This window comes from Dendronephthya gigantea, unplaced genomic scaffold (assembly GCF_004324835.1).
Source record: "Dendronephthya gigantea isolate DGI-Jeju-01 unplaced genomic scaffold, DenGig_1.0 000016F, whole genome shotgun sequence".
NCBI lineage: Eukaryota > Metazoa > Cnidaria > Anthozoa > Malacalcyonacea > Nephtheidae > Dendronephthya > Dendronephthya gigantea.
The window spans coordinates 2,725,649-2,748,758 of NW_021163026.1; the positions used below are offsets into that span (position 1 = coordinate 2,725,649).

The following is a 23,110-nucleotide window of genomic DNA, read 5'->3' on the forward strand; positions in this document are numbered from 1 at the left end:
TCGTGTCAGCCACGAAGAGAGGTCTCAGAGATACAGAAATACTAATACGCAAAATGAGTCGCCGACGTTATGTTGTGGTCGATTTCTTTAAATAAATTCACTAATGGGTGAACTTAGAGCAGATTTTCTTGGGAAGACACTACTTCCTCTCTCTTTTCTCTTTCTTACGCGGTGTCTAACAGCAGGAATTGCGCTAAATCGAAGTAATTCTGAGCATGGTTTTCCGACATCAAAAGTGCTTCCTGCACAGCTGACGGAACCAAAAACACAAGATAAACCTCGTCCTACGGTAAAATCTCTTCTAGTTATGTGCTATTTATTTTAAGGATGTAAAACCAAGAATCCATATTTTTTATTTTAGTATTTCTAGGGGGAAACTGCTGCCTAAAATGTAGGGATGGGTTTTTAAAATTATTTGCTATATAAATAATTGGATACAATAATATATTTGCTTGTGTGTTGCGGTTTGTCAGTGATACAGCAAAACTAATTTAAAATTTGGAAAAGCAGTTTAATATGCTAGTGCAGTAAAGAAACATAGTCTAGTATTGAGAATAATCCAATGTTTTTCAAACAGGAAAATTGAGGGTTTTTTTAGCAAGCAGAAGACGGCAGCTTGTTTGCAAGTCACATTAATATTTAAGACACAAAATACGAAATTTAAATGTGGCTAACGCGTGTGTAATTTGGTCAAAACTTCGTGAAATATGAACTATTGTTGCAGCTAGTGTTTTGTATTGACATGATGTCAATCCTGAGAATTTTATGTGCGAACACAGCTAAAATTTGCTGTTAAAATTGACATGTATCCTGGCTAAAGTGATAATGATTGTTCATCACCTTGTGGGGATGAACCCAGGGAACCAATTTCCTGAATATTACACTCATATTGGCTCGGTTATATAACAGTTGTTATAAAGTGATTTTGACATTTTAGATTTCCTCTTATCCAACCAGACATATCAATAAAACTTGGAACTGTACTGACATTCATTTGAAGAATCAAAAGGTAGGACATTAGGCCACAACAGTGTGTACTTGTGATATTGAGTAGCAGCCTAATTTCTCTGTTTGTTTTATTTTAGAAGCATTATGCCAACACAAGTGTCTATGTATATTACACTGATAATGATGTAAGCATTTTAAAATAATAGTTCTTTGCAACAAGTGTAGAATAACTTGCTTTGAATTTTCTTAACTAAGAATATTGCATAACTCAATTTATGTGTCCAATTCCTTTAGCCATATGTTTGCCATTTAAATCCTTTGCATTGTAAAAGGCCAACCCAACTGCGTAATGAGTAAGTTCTTATGTTGATGGTTCAGTTTTGCACTTGTATATTTCATTAAATTGATGTTTGCATCATTCAGGAATAAGAAAATTTTGATTCAATTACCAAAATATGGTGATTATAGTTACCTTCCAATATCCCAGTGGATTCATTTACTACAGGTAAGTATTTTCACTAAAATATTGCTTGCAGAACACTGGGTTGAAAGCTCAATTCCTTGTTCACTGTATGTCATCATGTGAAAGCATTTCTTTCAATTTATTTTTCCAGCATGGAGCTGTGGTCTTTCTGTATCATCCATGCACAAGCAAGGAAAATATTGACAAACTGCGTAGCATTGCAAGAAAATGTATGTGGAAGCACATTGTCACACCATATGAGCATCTGAATATCAGCCAGGTTGGTATACCAGGTACCATCAAGATTTTCAAATATATTCAGGATCATATTTATTCTGTTTATTCTATCACTTGACTTCAGCCAATTGCAATGGTTGCCTGGGCATCATTCTATGCGGATTCAAAGGTGAATGAGACAGCAAGTGAAACTTGGATAAAGAATAATGCAATGAGAGCTCCTGCTAGTCACATGATACTTAATGGAGGATACATTTTTAATTTGCTACATCCAGCAAAATATGTATCAGATCCCCTGGACAGCAAACTATGTCCAAAAACGCGTAGCCAGGTAAATTAATTATTTTTATCATGATGTTAAAGAAATGCTAATTTTTCTAACAACGCGATCTTAAACACTCCCCCAAATAATTCCTAAACTCATTTGAATCTTTATTTTAATCCAAAAATTACTCTGACGGAACCGATTCTAATTGATAATTAATTAATATAATTAGAGCACTAATGAGGACGATATGGACATTCTAAATGAACATTATAACTCTGTGTATGACAATGGTCGGTCATCGAAGAAGCTGAAAAAACATTTAATACAAAAAATCAAACATGGTTTGCGGCCTGAGAAACGATCAATCAACCCGAACAACGCCGCGTGGGCAGTTGCGTCCCTTCTCTTTCTCTGCCTCGTTCTTGTGTTTGTCTTGGTGTATACCAAACCGTGGAACGAACGAGATTATTACTTGAAAGAGAAAATGGCGTCAAGAAACAATAATACTGGCTTCAGTTTGATTAAGAATCATTTCAACAGAGGAAATAGATCTTGGCGACAGCTGGCAGAACAACAGAGAAACGCCTCTGTTTCACGGAGGTTACTGGGACCGATACATGAGGAAGATGAGGACTTCATGGATCTTTGATGGATATCTTGGAGTATATCTTGTATCGAGAGGTATCTTGGGATAATTTTTTTGGATAGATGTAAGATAGTATTTAAATTACTCTCGGGCGAATTTCATAAAATCGTTTTTCGATCGCTACATATCGAATTCCACAATCTAAAGACGTTTTGCTGAAAAAAAAAAATTCTAGAGATTATATCTGTGAGCTAAATCTCACAGAGTTAAAATGTTTTTGGCAAAACACTGTATTGATCATTATCTCACCACTTGCAAGAATTGATTTCCTCTTTAATCTAACTTGGAATCCTCGTACACTAAGACTCCGTTAGTCCAGAGAGCGGCTGATTCAGATTTCCATCTCATTTCAATCATGTATAAATGTTGAATTTTGTAACTATTTATAATTCCAGAGCAATTAAGATTACATAGAATAAAACCTGCTTATATGTTTCAAGTAATTTTATTATTGAAATTCGAATTAAATAGAAAATATATTACACTCGATATATATAAAATTTCATACATGTTTAAATAACACAATATTTAGATGATATATACAGTAAGATTAAAATAGCCTATTAAATATCTGTTATTAAAAAATAACTAAATATATATAAATATATACATCTCTTTCGCTATCTACTCGTTGGGCAATTGTGAAGATTCAGTTCCTGGATTGTTTTGTTCCAAAATCCCTCATTATCAACACCAGAAATCTCTGTAAATCTTTCAGTGTTGTCAAGGTTTCTAAGCGGTTATTAGCTTCTGAATTGATTTGTGTCGTTGTCTTTGAGATATTAATATTGAAAGACCTCATCTATAATCGTGAGAAGTGAGGAAATTAGCGATTTTTCCCAGGTCTTAATTTGCATCAACTATTCGGGTCGGACGAACCGCACCCATGCACGTCTTTCAACGTTGCACATTCCATAGGGATGATTGAAATCTATGAATATTGTTGAAAATCTGCCAAATCAAAATACTTACGAAGTAATGAAGCGAGTGTTTAAGACTTTCTAGTCTCAGCTGGATCATGGTTAAATCTATCAACAGATTTTCACTTTTGATTTTCAGCTCCACGCGTTTTGCGAGTTTGATACGATGAAGAAACGATCTTAATACATTCAATTGCCAATTTAATCCATCTTCCTCCTAAAACAATAGAACAGAGCATAGATATATATATTCAGAATGAAACTAGTACAATGGTCCAGCTGTGGCGACGAATCAACAATTCGACCACTTAGAAAGAAATAAGTTGATCTCTCAGAAAGAAAGAAAGTGAATTGCTTACATTTCGAGTTCCTGATTCAAATACGTTTCTTAATCTGTACATTCTGTTGTGTCGTATTTTCAAACCATGAGAAAGTTTGTTTTCCTGAATTTAAAAATAAAAATAAATATTTCCTATTCATGCATGGAATCCAGAATTTTGCTTCACGATAAACCTCCAGGTGCCTGAGTTATGTTGGTCTATTTCAATAATTCGTATTTCTTGGTATGACTTACCAGACTCTCTTTTGTTTCAAAAACCTTCATGGAAACATGTAATGCTGTTTGATAGAAATTACGATAGTATGCTTGTTGAGTGATCATCCTGATCTCCCTGTTTGTCGTCGCTCGTGCCAAGGCTACTTCCATCCCAGTGACGGTCAATAGAAATGCCATAATAATTTTCATTTCTGTAATTTATATAGCTGAAAAAGGAGAATAAATCGTTATATTCTGAATCGCACTTTGTGAAATCTAGTAGTACTGAATTATTATTTTATAACGGTCTAGCAGGGGGATTAACCTTGTTCTGGTCTCCATATTTGTCATATTTCGCACAGAATGCTGACGTGAACAATATTAACTAACCTGAAAAAGTAATGGTAATATATGGCCATATATACAAATAAAATGTCTAAATATCTGGAATGGTCAACTAATTTTATTACTAAAACGAGTTCCACTTACAGTTCAATTCTTCTAAGTCCTTTTGTGAATGCTTGATATTTTATTTCTGACATTCTGACTTTCAATTTCATCTTTTATACTCTCTCTACAAATGTGCAAAACCATTTTGCGCAGGCGCGATGTTCGTGGTGTTAAAAATAAATCATGGGTTATCCCCGCTTTTATTTTCCGCGTCCACAACTGTACAACTTTCTCCATTCCAACTTCATGTATTTAATTTCAACCAAGTTTACTTCAAACAAATTAACCTTATTACTACATTAAAATGGCATTTGATTTGTTAAACAAAAGTGAGAGAATTAAGCTAAATTTTAATTTAAATATTCGTTTAAAAAGTTGAAAAGATGGGTTAAAAGGCGCTTCAGATAGCGTCCAAGGCAGTATCAATGGAATTTTACACTGTTATTTCCCGGTAATCTGTCTGTATTGTGAGGTAGTTCCTGACGGAACCGGAACAAAGTAAAACACTCTCTAATTCTAATGATTTAAATTGCAGTCGTATAAAGTTCTCTTTTAGAGACTTCTATCGCTTGAGTAACTCTTCTTAATTGTTCACTCAGCGACTAAGAGTTAAGATCGCTTGGTTGAAGAATATTCAAGCCCTTTATATGGCAGTCAACCCTTTCTACGACAGTCTACGAAGGAGAGGTTTGTTACTCGCGTCCAGTATAGATAGATCACGAACGATCATTTAGTGAACTTTATTTAACTAAGAGTTTACTGAGCCGGGTTTCCAGTGATTGCTAAAGAACTATCGCGATTGTCCTGGAGTTTAATTACCTGTATATTTGGAGTGACACGCGCTAAACGCGTGCAATCTCATAACTCTGGCATTCAACTCCCACCTACGGCAACTAGTCATAACCTGAGCCATTTACTATGAAAACTATCGACGTGAGAAATTGAAGGTAACGTGAAAATACGCATTTTTTTACATGAAAGAAACGTTTGTGAGGTTTGATTGCGGGCTTTGATTGCGGAGGTGTTCCGAAGGCACGGTGACCTCCAATCAAAGATCTGGACACTCAGCCATTTGAATCTTATCGTGGATTTCAATGATAGTACTGCATGAGGTTGGTGCATGGTAATCTTTAAAAACAAGTGAATTGAAAAGAACTCTGATTCTCTCATTTTATACCAGATATTCCACTACGTATTAAAAAGAGACGGTAGTAAGTGAATTCTCATATTCATTGAGATAACCGCGGATTCCGTCGTATCCGCTATAGCGGAAAAAGAAGGGCTGTCTTGGTAGTTGCGTCAGACGCATTACGATATTTTGGAACTAATGCATCATTGTAAACATTTCCAGTAGATTCGGAAGAGTGAATAATGTTTGTATGAGAATGATACAATTATGTAAAGTGAATATTGCTTCAGGGAGAATTTTCCTGCTTCAAGCTACGAATACAGTCCCAAGTTTTCTAGAACATTTGGCAATGGCTACTTCAGGTGTGTTAAAGAAGACCATCTCTCCAATATTCTTCTCTGTGAAAACAGATATCCTCATCTACAACTATGCCGGGTTAGTTTTCTCAGAAGAATGAAAGGGTAGTAAAAAATATTCAAAGTTTTGATCATTTGACTGGAAAAATTCAAAAATATCCATGTTTTGTTATTTTTGCAAAGTGTCGTCGTGTAATTTCTGTAATTATCCTCTCATCTCTGAACCCAATTTTGGAAATCATTTTGTGGAAAAATTCTAAATTTCCGTGATTTACGTGAAATATTGGTCACGAGTGCAATGTCACGAACAGAGAATGAATCAGAGAACTGGGGGTAAACGTGTGAGGAGAATATCAGCTTGATCAGCATATTGCTTAATGTGAAACATGACCACGAATGATATTCTCCCAACGTGTTCATAACACGCGTGGATCATGACAGCAAGCCGATAGTCAGAACGACGAGGAGAAAACATCGAATGAAAATTGTATCTTTTTCTCCTTTATTTTTTTTTAAGGTCAATGAAACTCCTTTGTGATTGAATATATTTATAGTTTGGATAGTAAGTTATTTCGGAGGTGTATTTATTTGAAAGAAAGAGGAAAATAATGCTGGGGAATATGGCTTAATGGCCGGTGTAGTTCGAAGGACAAAGGCTAAACTAGATTATCAATGAGCAACTCGGCTAGCCCAAGAATGAAACGGGGAATGGCTAGTCGAGGCGGCCCTGGCAGGTAGGCAATGCTTTTTCTGTTATCTAAAACCTTGAACTCTGTCCTAACTACAAATAAACCGTGATGTATTGTTTATTTTCGAACATAATTCACTGCTTTTATGTTGTTTTGGCGTTGTATATAAACCTGTCATCTGCTGTTTCGTCACTTCAATTCACTTTTGGACAGTTTAAAGCACAACCTGTGTATCTAGAGGCCTTCTTTGTTATTTTGACAAGTCGTTGTCTTACAGATTTATCAAGGATAATGTAATTTGGGGGTATAATATTGATTTTCGAAATCTAGAATCATATTATGAAATTAACTTTATCCACGTGCGTCTTTTAAAATGAGCGACGATTAAGTGAAGTTTGATTGTATTTTTTAGGGGAAGATATAAATCTCCTTCAGCTACAGGGTCGCAGCAAAGCCAGGTTCGTAAGCTTTGCTTTAAAGTTTTGTTGTAGGAATTGAATTGTGGTGAAGTTGTTTGTGTGATCATTAATGTTATTAATTAGCATAGATTAAAGTTGTTCTTGAAATTTTTAATTTTAGACCTTGGAAGGTCTCTATTTGAATGAAAGGCTTGTCAATGCAGTTACATCAGTTGTGGTAAGCGATGATATTATTTTTCTACAAATATTTGTTAATATATTAGTCGGGTCAATCAACATTGCATAATAATAATGGCTTGGAGTATTGTTTGGTAGGGGGCATCTGTCTGGGCAAAGAAATAGTTTTCAATTCCTGTTTAGAGCTGTTGTAGCTTATCAATCTAACATTTTCTGTTTCTTTTGTACATTAGAAAATAAAACATGTAGACTCAATGCTGCATAGGAACAAATAAACCGCTACAATGAGCTTACCAACTTAGTCGTAAACTTGAGTATGAAGTAAACTTGAGTGCATTTTTGGGGCCTTGTCAACCTGAACCAGGTTGAGAAACTTGCTTCATCTTGCAAATAAACTGTAGTTGCTGGTCTGATCGACTACAGCAAGTATTTCTTGACATTTGTTTGTTTGTTTTTTTGTCAAATGAACAAGAAGTCCCCAAGTTTTCAACCTGGCTTGTCAAACTTGCAAGCATTGTTCATTTGGAAGAATGATATGTCTTTATTTGTTAAGGCTTTATCATAATTATGTTCACATAATTTTTGATCAAATATTGACTCTTTAGTATGATGTAAGTATTATAAGGTCAATTTTTTTATTATTTGTGACTTTCATACCAGGGTTGTACTGCAAAAGTGACAAGCAAAAATGGAAAACAGTTTGAAGGTGTCTTAAAAACTATTTCCCCAGAGGTAATACAGCTTTCAAAAACACTAAAGAGTTACTCAGCTTTAAAATATTGGAAATTATTTTGAGTACTGAAATATGTTCTTATCTTTCAATCAGGCTAGTTTAGTTCTTGCAAAGGCAAACCAGGTTGAGGAACAGAGGCAAAATGGTGTGGTTGTAAGTGTTTTAATGTTATCATTTGAGTCTGTGAATAAACAGAGATCAATATGAATATCTTTTCCATTTAAAACATCGTTCAATCATTGTTCATCGTACAATGTTCATCTGCTAGGATGAAGTCCTACAAAAAGGTGAAATCTTTGAGCAGTTGGTAATGCATCATAAAGACTGGGTTTTAGTTGAGTTTGAAAATGTCAATTTGGAGGAATGTTATAGAAAGGGTATGTTTGTTTGTTTCTTAGTCATAGGTTTATATCAAAAACCACAAGAGACCTGTTATTATATTGCCATCATTTTTAGATTCATTCAAAACAGATAATGCTATTAGCAGTAATAAAAGAATGAATGGACAGACTAGAAGAGAACTTGAGGTAACTCAATTTTAGAAAAGGATCCAATGTGGTTCTGTAGAGAGGGTATTAGAATGTATGTTTTCTCGTTCTTTCATCCTTTAGCCAGAGTTTCAAATAATTGTTGTAATATGATTTTGTTTGATAGAGATGGGAGCCTGATGGTGCTGAGCCATTAGAGTCAACTTTGGAAGGACATCGCATGGTAAGTCTGTACACTAGTCCCAAATGAAAAAATGAGCTTTTAGATTTTAAAATTTTCTTATTTATAGGAAAATGGCTGGAGTGCTGAGAAAATGTTTGAAAAGAATGAGAAAATGGTGAGCTATTGAAAACCTACATTGCATGTGCAAAATTTAAACACAAGGAAAAAATGAACTGATTTCTTTTTTCATTTTAGTATGGTGTAAAGTCGACATATAATGAAGAAATGGAGGAATATACGTAAGTACTTCATCTTTTTCGGGTTAGAATAAAACAACTTGAAAATAGGAAAGTAACGTTCAAAAATTAAATATTATTTCTGCAGGACTAAACTTGATAAAGATGACACACCAGAGTACAGAGAACGAGAAAGGTTTGCTGCACAAAAAGCTGAAGAAATCTTCAAGGTATTTTACACAAGTATTGTCATGTACTTCAAAACTGGTGTAATGACTTTTCTGCTTGTAATTCTAGGAAAGTCCATATGAACGAAACACACTTGACAGTGGTAGGTCAGAGGAGCAATTGTACAGTTCCGTTGTGAGAAGTAAAAATTTCGGGGACAGGTCATCGGCACCAAACTGGAGACAACCTCATGGTGATCGACCGCCACCCGAACATGAACAGAGATCAGCGAGAATGCCACAAGAAGCTTTTGGATCGCCCGTAACTTCAAGGAAGGAACTAAGTACGTTTAAATTGGCTTTAAAATATTAAGAAAGCGTAGTTTGATTAACTTTTATTGTCTTTTTCCAGTGAAAACTCAACAGGTTGACGAGCCACCCACAGTTCAGGTATGCACACAGTAAGCATATAATATCCTGGTAATATATTGCATTTTTCATATAAAATTATGTTATTTGTAGGTCAAAAAGAATATTGAAAAGTCAATAGCAGAAATTTCTTTGGAATCAAAGCCAGCAGACCAGAAACCAGAAGGTATAGTTTAGAATATTTAAGTCTGAAAATTTAGACAATCCATAGTTTGTAAATGTGTTGTTTCTATGATTGTTAGCATTTACTGAGGTTGTAAAAGCTGAAACAGTATCCACCCAGAGTCAATCAAAACCTCCATTAAACACTGCTATCACCCCCGAGAACACTCCTGTTATCCCTCAAGTGTCAGCACAATTATCCAGTGAAGCACCCAATGATACTCCTAACATCCCAGAGGTGACCCAAGTAAAAGAAAGAAGTCAAGATAATGTTATTGATGGTCTCAAAGAGTTTCATGAAAACTTCAAGGTGAAATGGAAATTCTTTCTCTATAACCAAACAGATGGTCTAGCTCTGTGGTAATTGTTACTCATTTTGACTGTCCTTTCTATTTTAGCTCCAGGAATCAAAGAAGAAAGGAAAAACGAAAAAAGTTTTGGAGGAAGAGGAAAAGACTCCAAATGAAACAACAGCTGAAGAAGTTAAGAATGAAGGTTTGTTTCATATGATTTTCAAAATACATATAAAAATTTCTATGATAAACAAAGGTGTTTTTCTTTTAGAGCCACAAACATTGGAAGATGCATCAACAGCTGAGTCAGATGCTGCTGACAAGAAAACAAAACTCAACCCAAATGCAACAGAGTTTCGTCCCAGAGTAAAACGAAATACTCCAAGCCCTGTAAGTCGCAGACGGCAGAATGTTTTCCAATTCATTGCATATATTGTGCAAGTATCAATGAAAATTTAATGTATTTCTCATAAAATTTTAAATCTTTTTAGAGATCATCAAGCACAGCTTCAAGCAATGGTGCACCATCTCCTTTCCAGAATAATAGTTCTCCATTCCTTCCCAGTCATTCTCCTTATCCACCCAATAACATTTACATCAACTCAAGAAATGGACCCCGGGGCAGAGGTACAGTAGGACCTTCATCAATCACTATAGATTGTGTCTATAAGTGCGATCCGTAATTCTATGTTGTGGAGAGCTGTGTATGAGCTGTGTATCTCAAGAGAAATTTGGTTTCTAAATGTGTAATGAAATTATATTGCCGGCTTTGTTAGGCATAAGACAAGATTTCATGGACCCAACAACAGGATATGTGAACGCTTCAAATGCAGCAGGCCAACCATTATTTGCTCATCACATCCCTCCACAATTTATGCATCAAACATCACCTCATGGTATGGGGTATATGCCCCCTGGGGGTATCCGTCATCCAGGGATACAACACCCAGTGTTTATACAACAACACCCACACCAAGTGATGGTCCCTTTAACTCATGGTTATCCTGATAATGCAATGTATTATGGTATGTATACCTTGGGACAATTTTGATTTGAAGTTGATTGAGCTATCTTTAAACTAGTTTGGAAGAACAGTTAAGAACTGATGAAACTATCCAGTATAAACAAAGTTTGTTTAATTCCAATGGTGTGACTTGTGCAACTATTATTTCAGGTGCTGTGCCAATGATCCAGAGTCCTCCCCAGATCACTTCACCATCTTTACAACAGTCACAGTTCAACTTCCCTACACCATCTCTTCCCCAGCCAGTGCGTCCTGTTAACCAACCTCCAGCAGTTATGCCACCACAGCCTACTCCTCCCCCTGTGTTTCTTGTGAGGCCAGCAACCAATGAAATGCAACCCACTCAAATAATAAGTAAGTAATTTGGATGGTTCTTCTTTGTGCATTCAATTGGGTCTCTTTCTGGGAGAAAGGAGAAAATATTGGGCATTTAAATAAATGCAAAGAATGGTGGAAAAACGAATGATGGTGGAAATGTTTGGCTGAGTTTTGGGTAGAATTTAGATCTGCACCATTCAAAAAAGAATTTTGTCCATCAATATGGAATGTCTGATTTGACTTTTAAATAATTGCAGTAGTTTAAATGTCCACTTCAGTCTTGAGTACTTAACAAGAAGTACTAATAATGATGGCTGCTTAAGAGATTTCATGCATGAGTTGAATGTATTCTGGAACTTGAAAATTGGTCTCCTCATGAAGAAATGTAATATTTTTAGATAGGCCATCTCAACCACAGCCATTTCAAGGAAATTAAGGTTGCTTCTCTTTCCAGAGGTAAGCTTTGGTGCCTAGTTCAGTGAGATGTTTGCGGTGAATAAAATACACTCCATTTTGAAATGATCATAACTTTCATTTTATTTCAGAATTTCTTGTAAGGAAATCAATAGACAAGAAGCCCAAAGTCTGAGAATAAACATTATAGTCCAAATGAAAAACGGCAAATAAATGTTATTTTCAAATGTTTTGAGTTTGTTTTGAACATAGTTATGTTTTGAACCATAGTCAGTAGGCTGTATGTACGAAGAAATAGTATTGAGTAAATTTTTTTATTTTCAAGTGGCTAGTTTGTACAAAATTGTATCTCGGAACGAACTATTTCGGGACTAGTGCTACTGGTCATGGCTACTGGTCATACCCATTGAAAAACTAGTTTTGCAATGATGGAAGTGATGGAACTAACTAGTTCTGGTCATAATCAACCACTCAACTAACCAGTACTGGTCATAACCATTCAACTAACCAGTACCAGTCAGTTCACTGGTACTAGTACATATACTGGTCATAACTACTGAGCGCAATGGTTTTCTGGACTTGTAACCTTATCTGGGAACGCCCCTTACTTCATCTTTCGACCAATCAGAGTGCTTCATTTTGCAGCGGCAGATATAAAATATAAATTCTGCCATATTGGATGTTGTGAAATGCTTCACGAACAAGCAAAGCTTGTATTTGGATTGTAAAAATTGTAACTAAAGCACTGGTTCTGTTTCAAAACGATTGCGATTTTGGTACAGAGTAAAAATCTTAAATTATGAGTTCAAAAGTAAGAGGTAAGGTTAAAAAATGTGAAATATTTTGACGTATACACAGACTTGTAAAGCTCAAATAGATTTTTGTAAACTACATGTACCTGAATAAAGTATTTCATTGTTCCTTATACCTTGATTCATATATTATTTATATAATTTAGAGTCTGGAAAGGAAGACAAAAACTCAGAAACCACTGGGAAGTGTGCAGGAAAGGTTAACATACTAATATACAAAACTACAAATGTCACTCATATGAGTCATATCCATGTTTGTTCATCAAAAAATGCGGGGAAATAGCTTTATTTGAGAAACCTTGTAATATTTAGTAGAGTCGAACGGGTTTAATAGCTATGGGAAAGAGCCAATTGCTGCTGTGAATTCCAAGGATATTGGGTAGCATGTTTTTTATTTATCCTTATATAGTCTCCATCAACAAGTATGGCATCCCCTCCAAGTAAATTATCTGCCATCGCTAAATTTCTTAAAAGTCCTCGTAAGCAAGTAAAGATAAACGAACAGAGTGAGAAAACAAAATCAAAAACAAGTAAATCTAATAAAAAAGGAAAAATGAAAAACATTAAAAGCCCTAGCAAAGGTAGTCCAGTTGTTGGAAGTAAACCCACAACCAGACAAGGTTCGACTCAAAAGCAGGCTACATTGGAGGAAAATAAGCAAACTTTGCATGAAGAAAAACGAGATTCCCTTGAAAAAAAACAAGGCAAGGGTTCTTCAAGTGATCTTGCTCAAGACGAGGCTCGGAGCATTCCCTGTAGCCCTGACATGTCAAAACACCAGGATGTTGTCAGTACTCCTGATCGCACCATTGGCAGTGGTAAAAAATCAATGGTTCAAACAAGTTTGTCAACAACAAAAGAATTTGTTGAACTTTTGTCAAGCCCAGAGCATCCTCCTGTTCACAAGAAAAAAGGACGAAAGACTAGGTAATGGTCACCTTATTCTCTGAAGCAAAATTAGTAGAGAAGTTCATTTCAGAAAATGTTTCACTTTGATAACACAAATTTAGATCCAAAAAAAAGGAGAAAGTGGATAAGAAACAAACAAGGATCACAAGTATTTTCCCATTGCGGAAAAGCACCAGAAAGACAAAGTCTCAACAAGAGGTAAGAGATGAGGGGTTTCTGGTCTAGTTACTGTTTAGAACACATAAAATATATATCTTGAATGTAAAATATAACCGTCCATTCACTTTGGTTTTAAGAAAGATGAGCAGGAAAGAATAACAAAGATAATTTTATCAAAAAAGTTTGAAGGCTTAGAGGTAAAGGTCCATGTTTTACTGACTATGTTTTCATTGTTGAAACTGCATATTACCATCTTTCATGTGTTTTTAAAATGTAAATAATCATAATTTATTCTTTTTAAACCTAGGTGCGAACAACAAAAGGAAAGGAGAGGAGTGTTTGCAACCCATGATTTTGAAAGAAATGAGTTTGTATGTGAATACTCGGGAGAGTTGATAACTTACGATGAGGCAAAGAAGAGAGAGACAAGTTACAATGAAGATAAAAATATTGGTTGTTATATGTATTACTTAGAGTTCAACAATAAAATATTGGTGAGGATTGAGTCAACAATGGTTTCTTTCCTCACTTGGGATTTGTAGGAATAGTGACACATTTGATGATTACTTTTATTTCCGATATTTTGCAGTATTGATGCTACAGCAGAAGATGGAACATTGGGCCGATTAATAAACCACAGCAGAAAAGGAAATTGTAAAACTAAAATTCACGACATTGATAATCTACCACATCTTATTTTTGTGACAATGCGTCGTATCAAGGCTGGGGAAGAATTGTTGTATGACTATGGTGAGAGAAATCGAGATATCATACAATCACATCCATGGCTTGAGAGTTGAAATCCTAAACACAATGGTCTTTAAAGATAAGTGAAAGATGAGTAACTGTTTCTTCATCTTGTTCCCCTCATCTTGTTTCTACAAGCTCAATTGACTTCATGTAGTGCTCATTGATGATAGTTTTGTTGACAAAAGAAACAAGTGATCACAGAATTCATCTAAATGTGAGCAAGAGTTTGAAGTAATATAATATTGAAGTTTGTTGTATATAGTATTGAAGTTTGTTCAGAAAAGTTTAATAAAAATTTGTGTTTCTACTGTGTTTTCACTACTTTGGAGCTAACATGGAAATGTCACTAAAACTTGAAATGTATGGTGTGAGAACATATTGTTTCTAGATATCTTTCCGCCGCAAATCAACCAACTTAGAAATTTTATTCATTATGAACAATAAAACAAAAAAATTTGATCAGCATTCATAATATGAATGAATTTTCAGCGAATATTGAAAAACTGAATGCAAATTGTGCACTAGAATCTAACTCTTAAATACCCTAACAATTCTCACAATATTTTGCCTACACATTGGGCATTCTCTGAGTTTTCTCCCGCAATCAACACAAGTCAAAAGGTGGCCACATTCCAGAAATACGCAGTCAATCACATGATCCATGCATATCTTACACACTTCATTTTCTCCTCCTGGTGTTCCCAGGTTCTCACTTGAACTTGGGGTGGCTGAAGAAAAAGGAAAATACAATGATACATTGATATCCAAACTCTTACAGGTCATCCGTATTCATCACTGGTATTGCTTTTACCAAATGAAGTTGTGTTCCACTCACCATTTTGCTGCATTTTCTTCGATTCCCAAAGCATCGTCACACGTTGAACTAGTTCTTCTTTCTCAACGCAGCCTTTATAATCCACATAATTGTCATCTAAAAGAACTTTCAGTTCTTTTGCAGATAACTTTCTGATATCACTTCCATCATTGAAGCTCTCTAATGATATTTTGGATCGGCTCCCACCTGGAAATATTTTGATGATTTTCATGTGAATTTTCATGGTAAAATATGCCTGGTTTCATGTACAATTTTCATATTTTACAACTTGAAATGTATAAGATGTACTTACTGGATTTGGGTTAACACAGGAAGGAGTGAAGTTTTCATTGGGTGTATATTGTTGATAGATTGGAATATCATGACTAGTTTCATTTCTATTGTGTATCTCGTGTTGGCTTGGTGGTCGCAAACCCATTGCTCCACTCTCGTCAAATTGAAACACTGATTCAACGAAACGATGAATTTCAGGATTAATGTGAATTCCGCTGAAGAAATCGTTTAAACCCTGAGATGAATTATGCGATTGTGTGCGAGCTTGTTGCTGACTGGATGAGGATGTTTGTGAATTAATTGGAGGTTGATTAAAACGAGTTGCATTAGGTTCATTTGTACCATGTTCGGTAACTGAGGGTTCATTAACTGAGGGTTCATTAACTGAGGGTTCATTAGGTGTTTCTAGTTCTACTTGTTGTCTTGCTTGATGATTAATCATGACATCAACTAAATCCTGTTTCTCTGTGCAACCAGCTGAAGAGACATTTCTCTGTTCCAAGAATGCTTTTAGTTCTTTCACTGACAACAGCATGAGTTCGGACCTTATAAACGGTTGTGAAGACAAAGCGTGGCATTTAAGACATTGCTTAATGTTCCTACGAGGAAGATTCTCCCCCTTTTTAAAGCATGGCGAACAATACTGAAGTCTGCATCTTATACAGCGATTCTAAAAACAAAACAAAAAATATTTACGATTGAAAAATCGCAGGGAAGAATTACATTTCCGTGAACATGTCATATTATAATCTAAAACGTACTGAAATAAACTTTTGACACTATTTTCGGCTGAATCAATATTTTCAGTACTCTATACTTAAACGTAATATACACGAAATTTCGCTGCATCATTCTAGATAAAGTAAGATGATTCTAAAACCTTTCAATCTATTAAACCACAACCAAATTTTTGTATGTACTTACCTTTCGCTTGAAAAGAGTAAAATGCATTGAACAACCAACACAAAAAGCACCACTCATTCTCGTTGCTTAATACAATATATCTTATCAGAAAAATAAACAGTTAAAGCCAGATGATTCACAAATGAAGTAAAATATAAAGAATCCTTGTTATAATTTGGCAACCCAAGCTTGTAATAATTAAACTACAAAATGTTATTCTACCGGCGTTTCGTCATTATCGCCCTGGTGCATATAGTCACATATATAGGTCAGTGTCAATATGACAATATCTATGTTTCAATTTTCAAGCACCAACCTAATAAAATACTGCTTTAAAATTTGTCGTATTTTATTACTAAAAAATTCTTCATCTCAATCACAAAGTTGTATCATTTAAAACAAACTATTTTCATCTATATTTTTATACGATCAGGTGATATTAATAACCAGTCGCTCTGCCAAATTTACGTGAATCAGAAACGGCATAAATTCTTCCTTGTCTGTCAATCGAGATGGCCTGCACAGTGCTGCTGTTAATTAGAAATTTGTATTTATGTCCTAGTTTCTTCAAGCCATTCAGAATTGTTTGTTTCATTCTGTATCTCTTTGTTTTTTCAAGACGAATATAAGTGGGTACCAATTGATGATGTAATCTTGGACGTTCCACAGATTCCTCAAGATCTAATCCAAACCATAAATGATTAAGAAAAACCTGAAAAATTAACGCAGAGCAGTTATTCTTCAGTGATTCGAATTTTCGATTCACCTTTCGTAAGTTTCGTTGCCTTTAAAATATCTGACTCCCCCTCATGTCATCTAGTCATATGAATCACATATGCTTCCTAATTGCTCTCTCGTTTTGAAATCTCACTGCTCAATTTCTGCAGCTCAAAACTCGGAGATTAACTGCAATTTGCTCCCTACTCACCAGTGCTGTCCGGTTGTAATTCTTGTTCCTCCTGACGCTCCTAAGATAAATCTAGCGTTTCCTAAATCATCAACAGTCACACTAGGACTCATACTTGACATCATTCGTTTGCCTGCTTTGATGAAGTTCCTTGGCGAAGGTTCGACTCCAAATACGTTGACCAAACCAGGTGTGGAGAAATCGTCCATTTCGTTGTTATAAATGATTCCTAAAGTTGGTGACCTGATTTAGAGCCAAAACTAAAGAGAAGGAAATAAGGTTTCAACTTCATGAAGGTACGTTCACCAGATACGTTCAGATAGAGTCAATCAACTTCTTTTCTTTGTTCGTGTTGCAAAAATTAGAAAGCCCGGGGCTATTTCTGTTGACTCTTGACCTTATCCAGGGCGTGGCGGTATGTTGCACCTTCCCACACCCCCTGGTAGCCACGCCCCTGATCTTACCTGGTATTTATTGTGGATGTCAAAGCCACAGCGTCCCCATTTTTGGACAACACTGAGAGATGAGTTGTTCCGTCATCATTCCAGTCTGAATAAAAGCCGCCGTAATACGAGACATTGTGAATCTTATTGTCATCAATCTTTTTACGAAGATCTTCCGTGAACGATGCATTTGTCATGTTGTTTACAGTCTAGAATATAATATGAATGCTACTTTGATGGAACTATCTCGTACACTTGAGGATATATTTTACTTACATACCTCTCCGTTCCTTACATACCTCTTTTACTCCATCTTCATGATCAGGGTCCCCCAACAGAGCACGATAAGCGTAGGAAAATTTGAAAGCCTCGACAATACGATGATAGCTGCGGATCAAACTTTCATCGCCATCATGTCCTCGCTGGAAAATTGAAATCCTGAAAGAATATAATCAAAAACAATTTATGAATTAAAATATAAATCCCATCGGGAGTTCTCCTTGGAGGATGTGCTGCCTGATCCAGTAGCATTCTTAAAACATTATTTTAACATTCCAGTTCTGTGGTTTCATCTTCAGAGCTGTTATGCTAAGGTCTTGGTTGCCAACTGATTCCAACAACTTGGTTCTTAGTTAGATATTCAAAGATTATCTTGATTATCTTTAGCAAAAAACTCCTGGTATATTCAATCTGCACGATTGATTTCGCTTGAAGATGTTTTTACCTTTTAATATCTGCAGTATCATTGCAAATACCGGTCCACTTGATGGCGGTTGAGATGTCATATCGTGTGATTTTTGTCCAGATTAACCCTCAATGCGTTCTGTGAGCCTCGTAATTCCTTCAAGTCATCACAGTGTGATTATCCCTACCCTGAATGTCACTTACAATTCTTGCTATTGAATCTGCCATAAAAGCTCATTGGATCTTCAGCGAACTGATCTTAAGTTCCAATTCAGGATTGATCAGATCGTTCGTCGTTAACATTGTACCGTCTTTTCTAAAAGCAGTTTCCTGAAATGTATGGATTTTTAGCGCAGGTTGTTACAGTAGCGATGAATCAGAAACATATAAAATTTGAAGATTTAAAATTATTCAAAAGCACGTCTTTACCTAAACCCTGTGTCATTATATAAAATATCCTTTTTTGTCACCATTCGTCCATATAAGGCTTTGGAGAGGGGAAATCCATTCTTGCACAAATCTATAGCAGGCTGAACCAAATCTTTCCAAGGTAGTTTACCGTGTTCTTTCCAGGCTTTGTGCATCGCACTAACCTCTCCGGGAACACCAACTGCCAAAGCACCTACACAGAGGTAGAAAACCAGAACCAAACAGTTCTTTAATTAATCTCATGCCCGAGACCACTCAACAACCTCGTTCCCAGGGCCTTTTCCCAGCCCAGAATCAAGGTAAAAGGCCCCGGGAACGAGGTTGGGCCAGTCAAGACATATCTGTATCATGTCATGATTTTTCAATACCTTGTTTAGCAGCTAATGTGTTATTCACAAACATATCTCGGCTAGCATTGGATGGTGCCTTCTCACGACCGTTGTAAAACCATGCTCTTCTAGATTTTTTGACATACACCACCATGAATAATCCTCCTCCAATTCCGGAAGAATGTACGTTTGTAACGCCTTGACAAAATAAAGTTGCAATGGCAGAGTCAACGGCTGAACCATTTTGTTTGAGGATTTTTACTCCGATATCGGAACATTTTCCTACATCAGCTGCTACAGCACCATTCTTGTAGTACTTCTTGTCCGTTTCTTTCAATTCTTTGCTTTCCGAAAGTGTAAGAATGAGGACGACAGATATCAAAATTATCACGAGCAAGACTGTGATTGTCATAACTGGTAGAAGGATTTGTTTTCGTAAAATTCCCCAAACCATTGTTCTATGTATAAAAAAATATATTGCTATCCACCTGCCCTCATAGCCTATGAGATAATGTAAGTTTTCTAATTGTAAAATTGTGATAGAAATACATATATTCAGGGTTGTGATTCTTGAAGCAAGCATTACGGCATTGAACGTAATTTAATCCCGCTTGAACGCAGTATGTGATAAATAGTTTGCGCGCGCGCTGAAAGTCTTCGCGCATTTAAAATTTTGTTATTTAAAAAGTACCTGGCGTGTTTCAGTACTTGAAGCTGATCAAGATTTGGTAATAATTTGTAAAACAAATATCCTCAAGCTTGTATTGATCTTGTGCTGATTTTGCAGGACTGATTGATGGGCCACAGATTTACTCGTTACATAACTGAGTGCTGACATTATTTCGTAATTTTGATTAGCTGCATGGAATGTTTTAGCTCTACGATAGAAATCTAACACCATGATTGCTACCCGTAGACCAAGCGTAATGTTCAGAAATATTCCTGCTTTAAAAGGTGAGCAAAATCTACATTTTCAGTACCAAACCACCGCACCAGGTTCTCTTCCATGAATAAAATTGTGAATGTATTAAAAGATCCTCAAAACTCTGAGTTGCCATGTTTGATTATTTGTACAATTATTTGTTGCTCATCTTTTGACATATTCAGCTTGTATCAATAATCTATGATCAACTGAGCGTGTTTCATGAAGAATGTGTACATTTAAATATAATTTCTATTACTTTTAATATAAATATTTGTTTGAGGAGGGAGGACAGACAGTCACAGTCACACGGCAAGTATAAAGCTCGTGCAAACGTGTGTTTATATGAGAGTCAATTCAGTTATCGACCGTCATGCAAGGCCAAGAAAATCTGATTACATTCAACTTAAGACACTCGGTGAATCAGATCTCGCAGATATGCAACAAAGCCAAACGATCGTTTATCTTCTATCCTTTGTTAGGATATGAGTCGTCCTTTGGGTCAAAGATATGAAATATTGAATCGTAGCACCAGTAATTTGAAACTGCAGGGGGAACAATAAAAACGCATCTCGCTTACACTCATTTCAAAAATTTAAAAATGAAAATTAAAGCACAGCAAATGACTTTCACACGAGACATAACAAATTGTTCACAACATCTTCAGAGCAATTCAACTTATTTACAAGGATGGGTTTTATATATACACAATTTTTTAAGAGACGGTAAATTCTACATTTTTTTAGGTCTTGTCTGAAAGTCATTTGCTGGGCTTTAATTTTCATTTTAAAATATTCCACATTTCTTCAGTTTTTAGCTATTAATATGAGTAACAGCATACCATGTCACGTCGATAGTACAAGCAACCATTATCGGTCTACCACAGATGATGATTCACTTGATTCGTCTCTTGAAGAAATATTGGCTACGAACGAACCAAATCCTGAATCCAGTCAATCCAGTGCCTCCGAAACATTGGCTGAGTTATTCATGAACCGCAGGCGCCTCAAAGAAGCAGAGACGCAAGTTTGTTCTCTCAGCTTGATATTGCAAAATAGCAGTTCGTGTGATGCCGGTTCATGTATTGATCATGCGGTGTTTCGGGAGAATAAGTCTTCTCTTGAAGATGAAGTGATAAAAATGAGACAGGAGATATGTGAAAAAGAGTTGTTTTTAAAACAACGAGATGCGGACTTATATGCTAACTATTTACGTTCTTTTGAGAATGACAACAACGAAGGAAGTAAAAATCATGGATTTGATGGAAAAACACAATTCGATGAAGATCTTGTTCATGATTTGGCTAAGCAAAGTTCTGGCGAACAAGAATTCAAAGACGAAGATGGAATAGATGATGCTGATTTCCCACTGAAAAACGCAGAATTCAACATCTCTGATTTTGGATTTCAAGAAAGGGAGTTTGATGACGAGCAACAATATTTTGAAAGCAGTCCTAATGAAGTTACAAAGCTTCGTCGAACACTGAATAAGACACGAAGGAAGCATAAAGAAGAAAGAGATGCAATCATGAAACAGTTGAGAGCCTTGCAAATAACAACCGTAAACGGCGAAACAAACTGGCGATGTATCTTGAAGGAGAAACAAATAGAGATTGATGAACTTAGCAGAAAGAATGATGAACTGCAAGCTAGGAATAAAGAGCTTAACTTTGCCTTGAAAAATATCGAAAATTTGAAACACAAAGAAGCAAGAGAAAAAGAAAAAAGAGTTAAAAAGAATTCAAAAATTATTGCATCGTTGGGGAACCAGGTTTCAAGCAGCGATGAAAAGATTAATGAATTGTTGGAAGACGTCAAAAAAACGAGGACTATTAACCAAGAGTTGAATGGAAGAGTAGGACGGTTAGATGAACGAAACAAGGAATTAGAAAAATGTTTAGGTGAAAAGGATGAAGTAATTCAGAGCTTATCAAAAGAGATTCAAGACACGAACTGTTTGGTAAACAAGCTAATAATAGAAGTGAATTGCGTGAGCTTGGATAACGAGAGTTTGACGAAGCAAATTGATGAACTTGAAACGGAGAATAAGGAAGGTTTGGAAGACGTTGATGGTGTGAACCATGCTTCAAGCTCTCTCATTCATGTTGGATTGCAAACTGAAGAATGTTCATCTCCAATGCAAGATGAATTGAGCAAACTGCAGGGGGAACTAGCGTCAGAACGCAAAGCAAAGTCTGTATTATTTCAGCAAATTAATGAACAAAAGAAACATGTCGAGTGTTTGAGAGAAAGCGAAGTAAGATTTCAGAACGAATCAGAAAAATGGAAAAGCAAGTCGTTTCAAAACGAAAGGTACACGTATGCATTTGTCGTTGAAAATCTAACATTTCGTGTTAAGGCGAGACATTTAGGACCCATTTCAAGCTATAGTTTAAACAATTAAACTGCTTTAATTACCTTGCCTTGCCTTTAAGATAACTCAACATCTTCTTTTTCTAAGCATCGAAGCAACGCGTTCGTTTTCGTTGATTTAGAACCATCCAAGAGCTCATTATTTCCCTTGGAAAAGCAACGACAGAAAATAAATCATTCTGTGAGAGAAATCTTGATAAACACGGAGAGGTGCTGAGTGAAGACAGAAAAAACTTTCCTCATTTCAAAATGCTTAAGGAGCTGAAGTATGTGTTCAAATCAATGAATGTTATGTTTACCTTTTCAGAAAAGGCAAACTTGTCACGGCGTATTTCTAAAGTGTTAAATTTTCTCACAGATCAGAATTAAGTAGTTTGCAAGAAGATATTTTCAAAAACAAAGAAAATCTTGATTCACTACGGAAAACGTGGAGGTGAAAATCTTTGTATTTTTCCCTGCTTTCAACGCCAAGACACTGATATATTTCTTCTCTTTTAGAAAATATGAAACTGAACTTAAAAGTGAACATGAATTCTGTTAAAACCATTGAAACAGGGAGAGGAGGAGGTGTCCATTTTTTGCAATATTGTACAATGATATAAATAAAACATAAAATTAAAATATAAGTTAAAAACGATACCTATGAATATTATGGATCATGATTAGTAACATGTTACATGTGGCTACAATTATTGATATTACATGACGTTCCCGGCTGG

The 23,110-nt window shown here is 35.7% G+C and overlaps 5 protein-coding genes and 1 pseudogene across 5 annotated transcripts; 4 read left to right on the plus strand and 2 right to left on the minus strand.

Moving 5' to 3' along the window:
- Window positions 1-7: 7 nt before the first annotated feature.
- LOC114520437 lies at window positions 8-2,987 on the plus strand. The gene is made up of 8 exons (XM_028540696.1): window positions 8-289; window positions 938-1,009; window positions 1,086-1,133; window positions 1,243-1,301; window positions 1,372-1,453; window positions 1,563-1,691; window positions 1,773-1,979; window positions 2,146-2,987. Exons 1-8 carry the CDS (start codon window positions 104-106, stop codon window positions 2,563-2,565), a joined length of 1,203 nt encoding a protein of 400 aa, XP_028396497.1. The 5' UTR covers window positions 8-103; the 3' UTR covers window positions 2,566-2,987.
- Window positions 2,988-6,356: 3,369 nt separating this feature from the next.
- On the plus strand, window positions 6,357-11,963 carry LOC114520699 (ataxin-2-like protein). Its single transcript, XM_028541021.1, has 22 exons — window positions 6,357-6,686; window positions 7,054-7,099; window positions 7,221-7,277; window positions 7,898-7,969; window positions 8,064-8,123; window positions 8,239-8,347; window positions 8,427-8,497; window positions 8,625-8,681; window positions 8,749-8,796; window positions 8,877-8,920; window positions 9,006-9,087; window positions 9,155-9,368; window positions 9,437-9,474; window positions 9,547-9,619; window positions 9,696-9,925; window positions 10,014-10,110; window positions 10,180-10,298; window positions 10,400-10,535; window positions 10,685-10,933; window positions 11,083-11,286; window positions 11,649-11,706; window positions 11,796-11,963. Exons 1-21 carry the CDS (start codon window positions 6,625-6,627, stop codon window positions 11,684-11,686), a joined length of 2,106 nt encoding a protein of 701 aa, XP_028396822.1. The 5' UTR covers window positions 6,357-6,624; the 3' UTR covers window positions 11,687-11,706; window positions 11,796-11,963.
- A 381-nt stretch (window positions 11,964-12,344) lies between these two features.
- On the plus strand, window positions 12,345-13,896 carry LOC114520692 (N-lysine methyltransferase KMT5A-like). Its single transcript, XM_028541015.1, has 6 exons — window positions 12,345-12,482; window positions 12,623-12,675; window positions 12,886-13,403; window positions 13,487-13,583; window positions 13,682-13,741; window positions 13,852-13,896. Exons 1-6 carry the CDS (start codon window positions 12,464-12,466, stop codon window positions 13,894-13,896), a joined length of 792 nt encoding a protein of 263 aa, XP_028396816.1. The 5' UTR covers window positions 12,345-12,463.
- Window positions 13,897-15,370: 1,474 nt separating this feature from the next.
- LOC114520694 (E3 ubiquitin-protein ligase RNF34-like) lies at window positions 15,371-16,383 on the minus strand. Its single transcript, XM_028541016.1, has 2 exons — window positions 16,327-16,383; window positions 15,371-16,072 (listed from the first exon to the last, which is right to left on the minus strand). The coding sequence occupies exons 1-2, from the start codon at window positions 16,381-16,383 to the stop codon at window positions 15,371-15,373; spliced, it is 759 nt and encodes a 252-aa protein (XP_028396817.1).
- Window positions 16,384-16,652: 269 nt separating this feature from the next.
- LOC114520695 lies at window positions 16,653-19,890 on the minus strand (annotated as a pseudogene).
- A 92-nt stretch (window positions 19,891-19,982) lies between these two features.
- LOC114520347 (golgin subfamily A member 4-like) lies at window positions 19,983-22,967 on the plus strand. Its single transcript, XM_028540596.1, has 5 exons — window positions 19,983-20,051; window positions 20,830-22,331; window positions 22,514-22,657; window positions 22,750-22,824; window positions 22,890-22,967. The coding sequence occupies exons 2-5, from the start codon at window positions 20,845-20,847 to the stop codon at window positions 22,930-22,932; spliced, it is 1,749 nt and encodes a 582-aa protein (XP_028396397.1). The 5' UTR covers window positions 19,983-20,051; window positions 20,830-20,844; the 3' UTR covers window positions 22,933-22,967.
- The last annotated feature ends 143 nt before the right edge of the window (window positions 22,968-23,110 follow it).

Bases quoted from the DNA above. Each gene is read 5' to 3' on its own strand.
- LOC114520437 (XM_028540696.1), top strand. From the start codon at position 104: ATGGGTGAACTTAGAGCAGATTTTCTTGGGAAGACACTACTTCCTCTC. The intron at 290-937 runs GTAAAATCTCTT...TTGACATTTTAG, and splicing joins AAGATAAACCTCGTCCTACG to ATTTCCTCTTATCCAACCAG. The intron at 1,134-1,242 runs GTAAGCATTTTA...CAATTCCTTTAG, and splicing joins TATATTACACTGATAATGAT to CCATATGTTTGCCATTTAAA.
- LOC114520699 (XM_028541021.1), top strand. From the start codon at position 6,625: ATGAGCAACTCGGCTAGCCCAAGAATGAAACGGGGAATGGCTAGTCGA. The intron at 6,687-7,053 runs GTAGGCAATGCT...TGTATTTTTTAG, and splicing joins AGTCGAGGCGGCCCTGGCAG to GGGAAGATATAAATCTCCTT. The intron at 10,299-10,399 runs GTAAGTCGCAGA...AAATCTTTTTAG, and splicing joins AACGAAATACTCCAAGCCCT to AGATCATCAAGCACAGCTTC.
- LOC114520694 (XM_028541016.1), bottom strand. From the start codon at position 16,383: ATGAGTGGTGCTTTTTGTGTTGGTTGTTCAATGCATTTTACTCTTTTC. The intron at 16,073-16,326 runs GTAAGTACATAC...TTTTGTTTTTAG, and splicing joins TTACTCTTTTCAAGCGAAAG to AATCGCTGTATAAGATGCAG.
- LOC114520692 (XM_028541015.1), top strand. The intron at 12,676-12,885 runs GTTAACATACTA...ATCCTTATATAG, and splicing joins CTGGGAAGTGTGCAGGAAAG to TCTCCATCAACAAGTATGGC. The intron at 13,584-13,681 runs GTAAGAGATGAG...TTTGGTTTTAAG, and splicing joins AGACAAAGTCTCAACAAGAG to AAAGATGAGCAGGAAAGAAT.
- LOC114520347 (XM_028540596.1), top strand. From the start codon at position 20,845: ATGAGTAACAGCATACCATGTCACGTCGATAGTACAAGCAACCATTAT. The intron at 22,332-22,513 runs GTACACGTATGC...TCGTTGATTTAG, and splicing joins AAGTCGTTTCAAAACGAAAG to AACCATCCAAGAGCTCATTA. The intron at 22,658-22,749 runs GTATGTGTTCAA...ATTTTCTCACAG, and splicing joins AAAATGCTTAAGGAGCTGAA to ATCAGAATTAAGTAGTTTGC.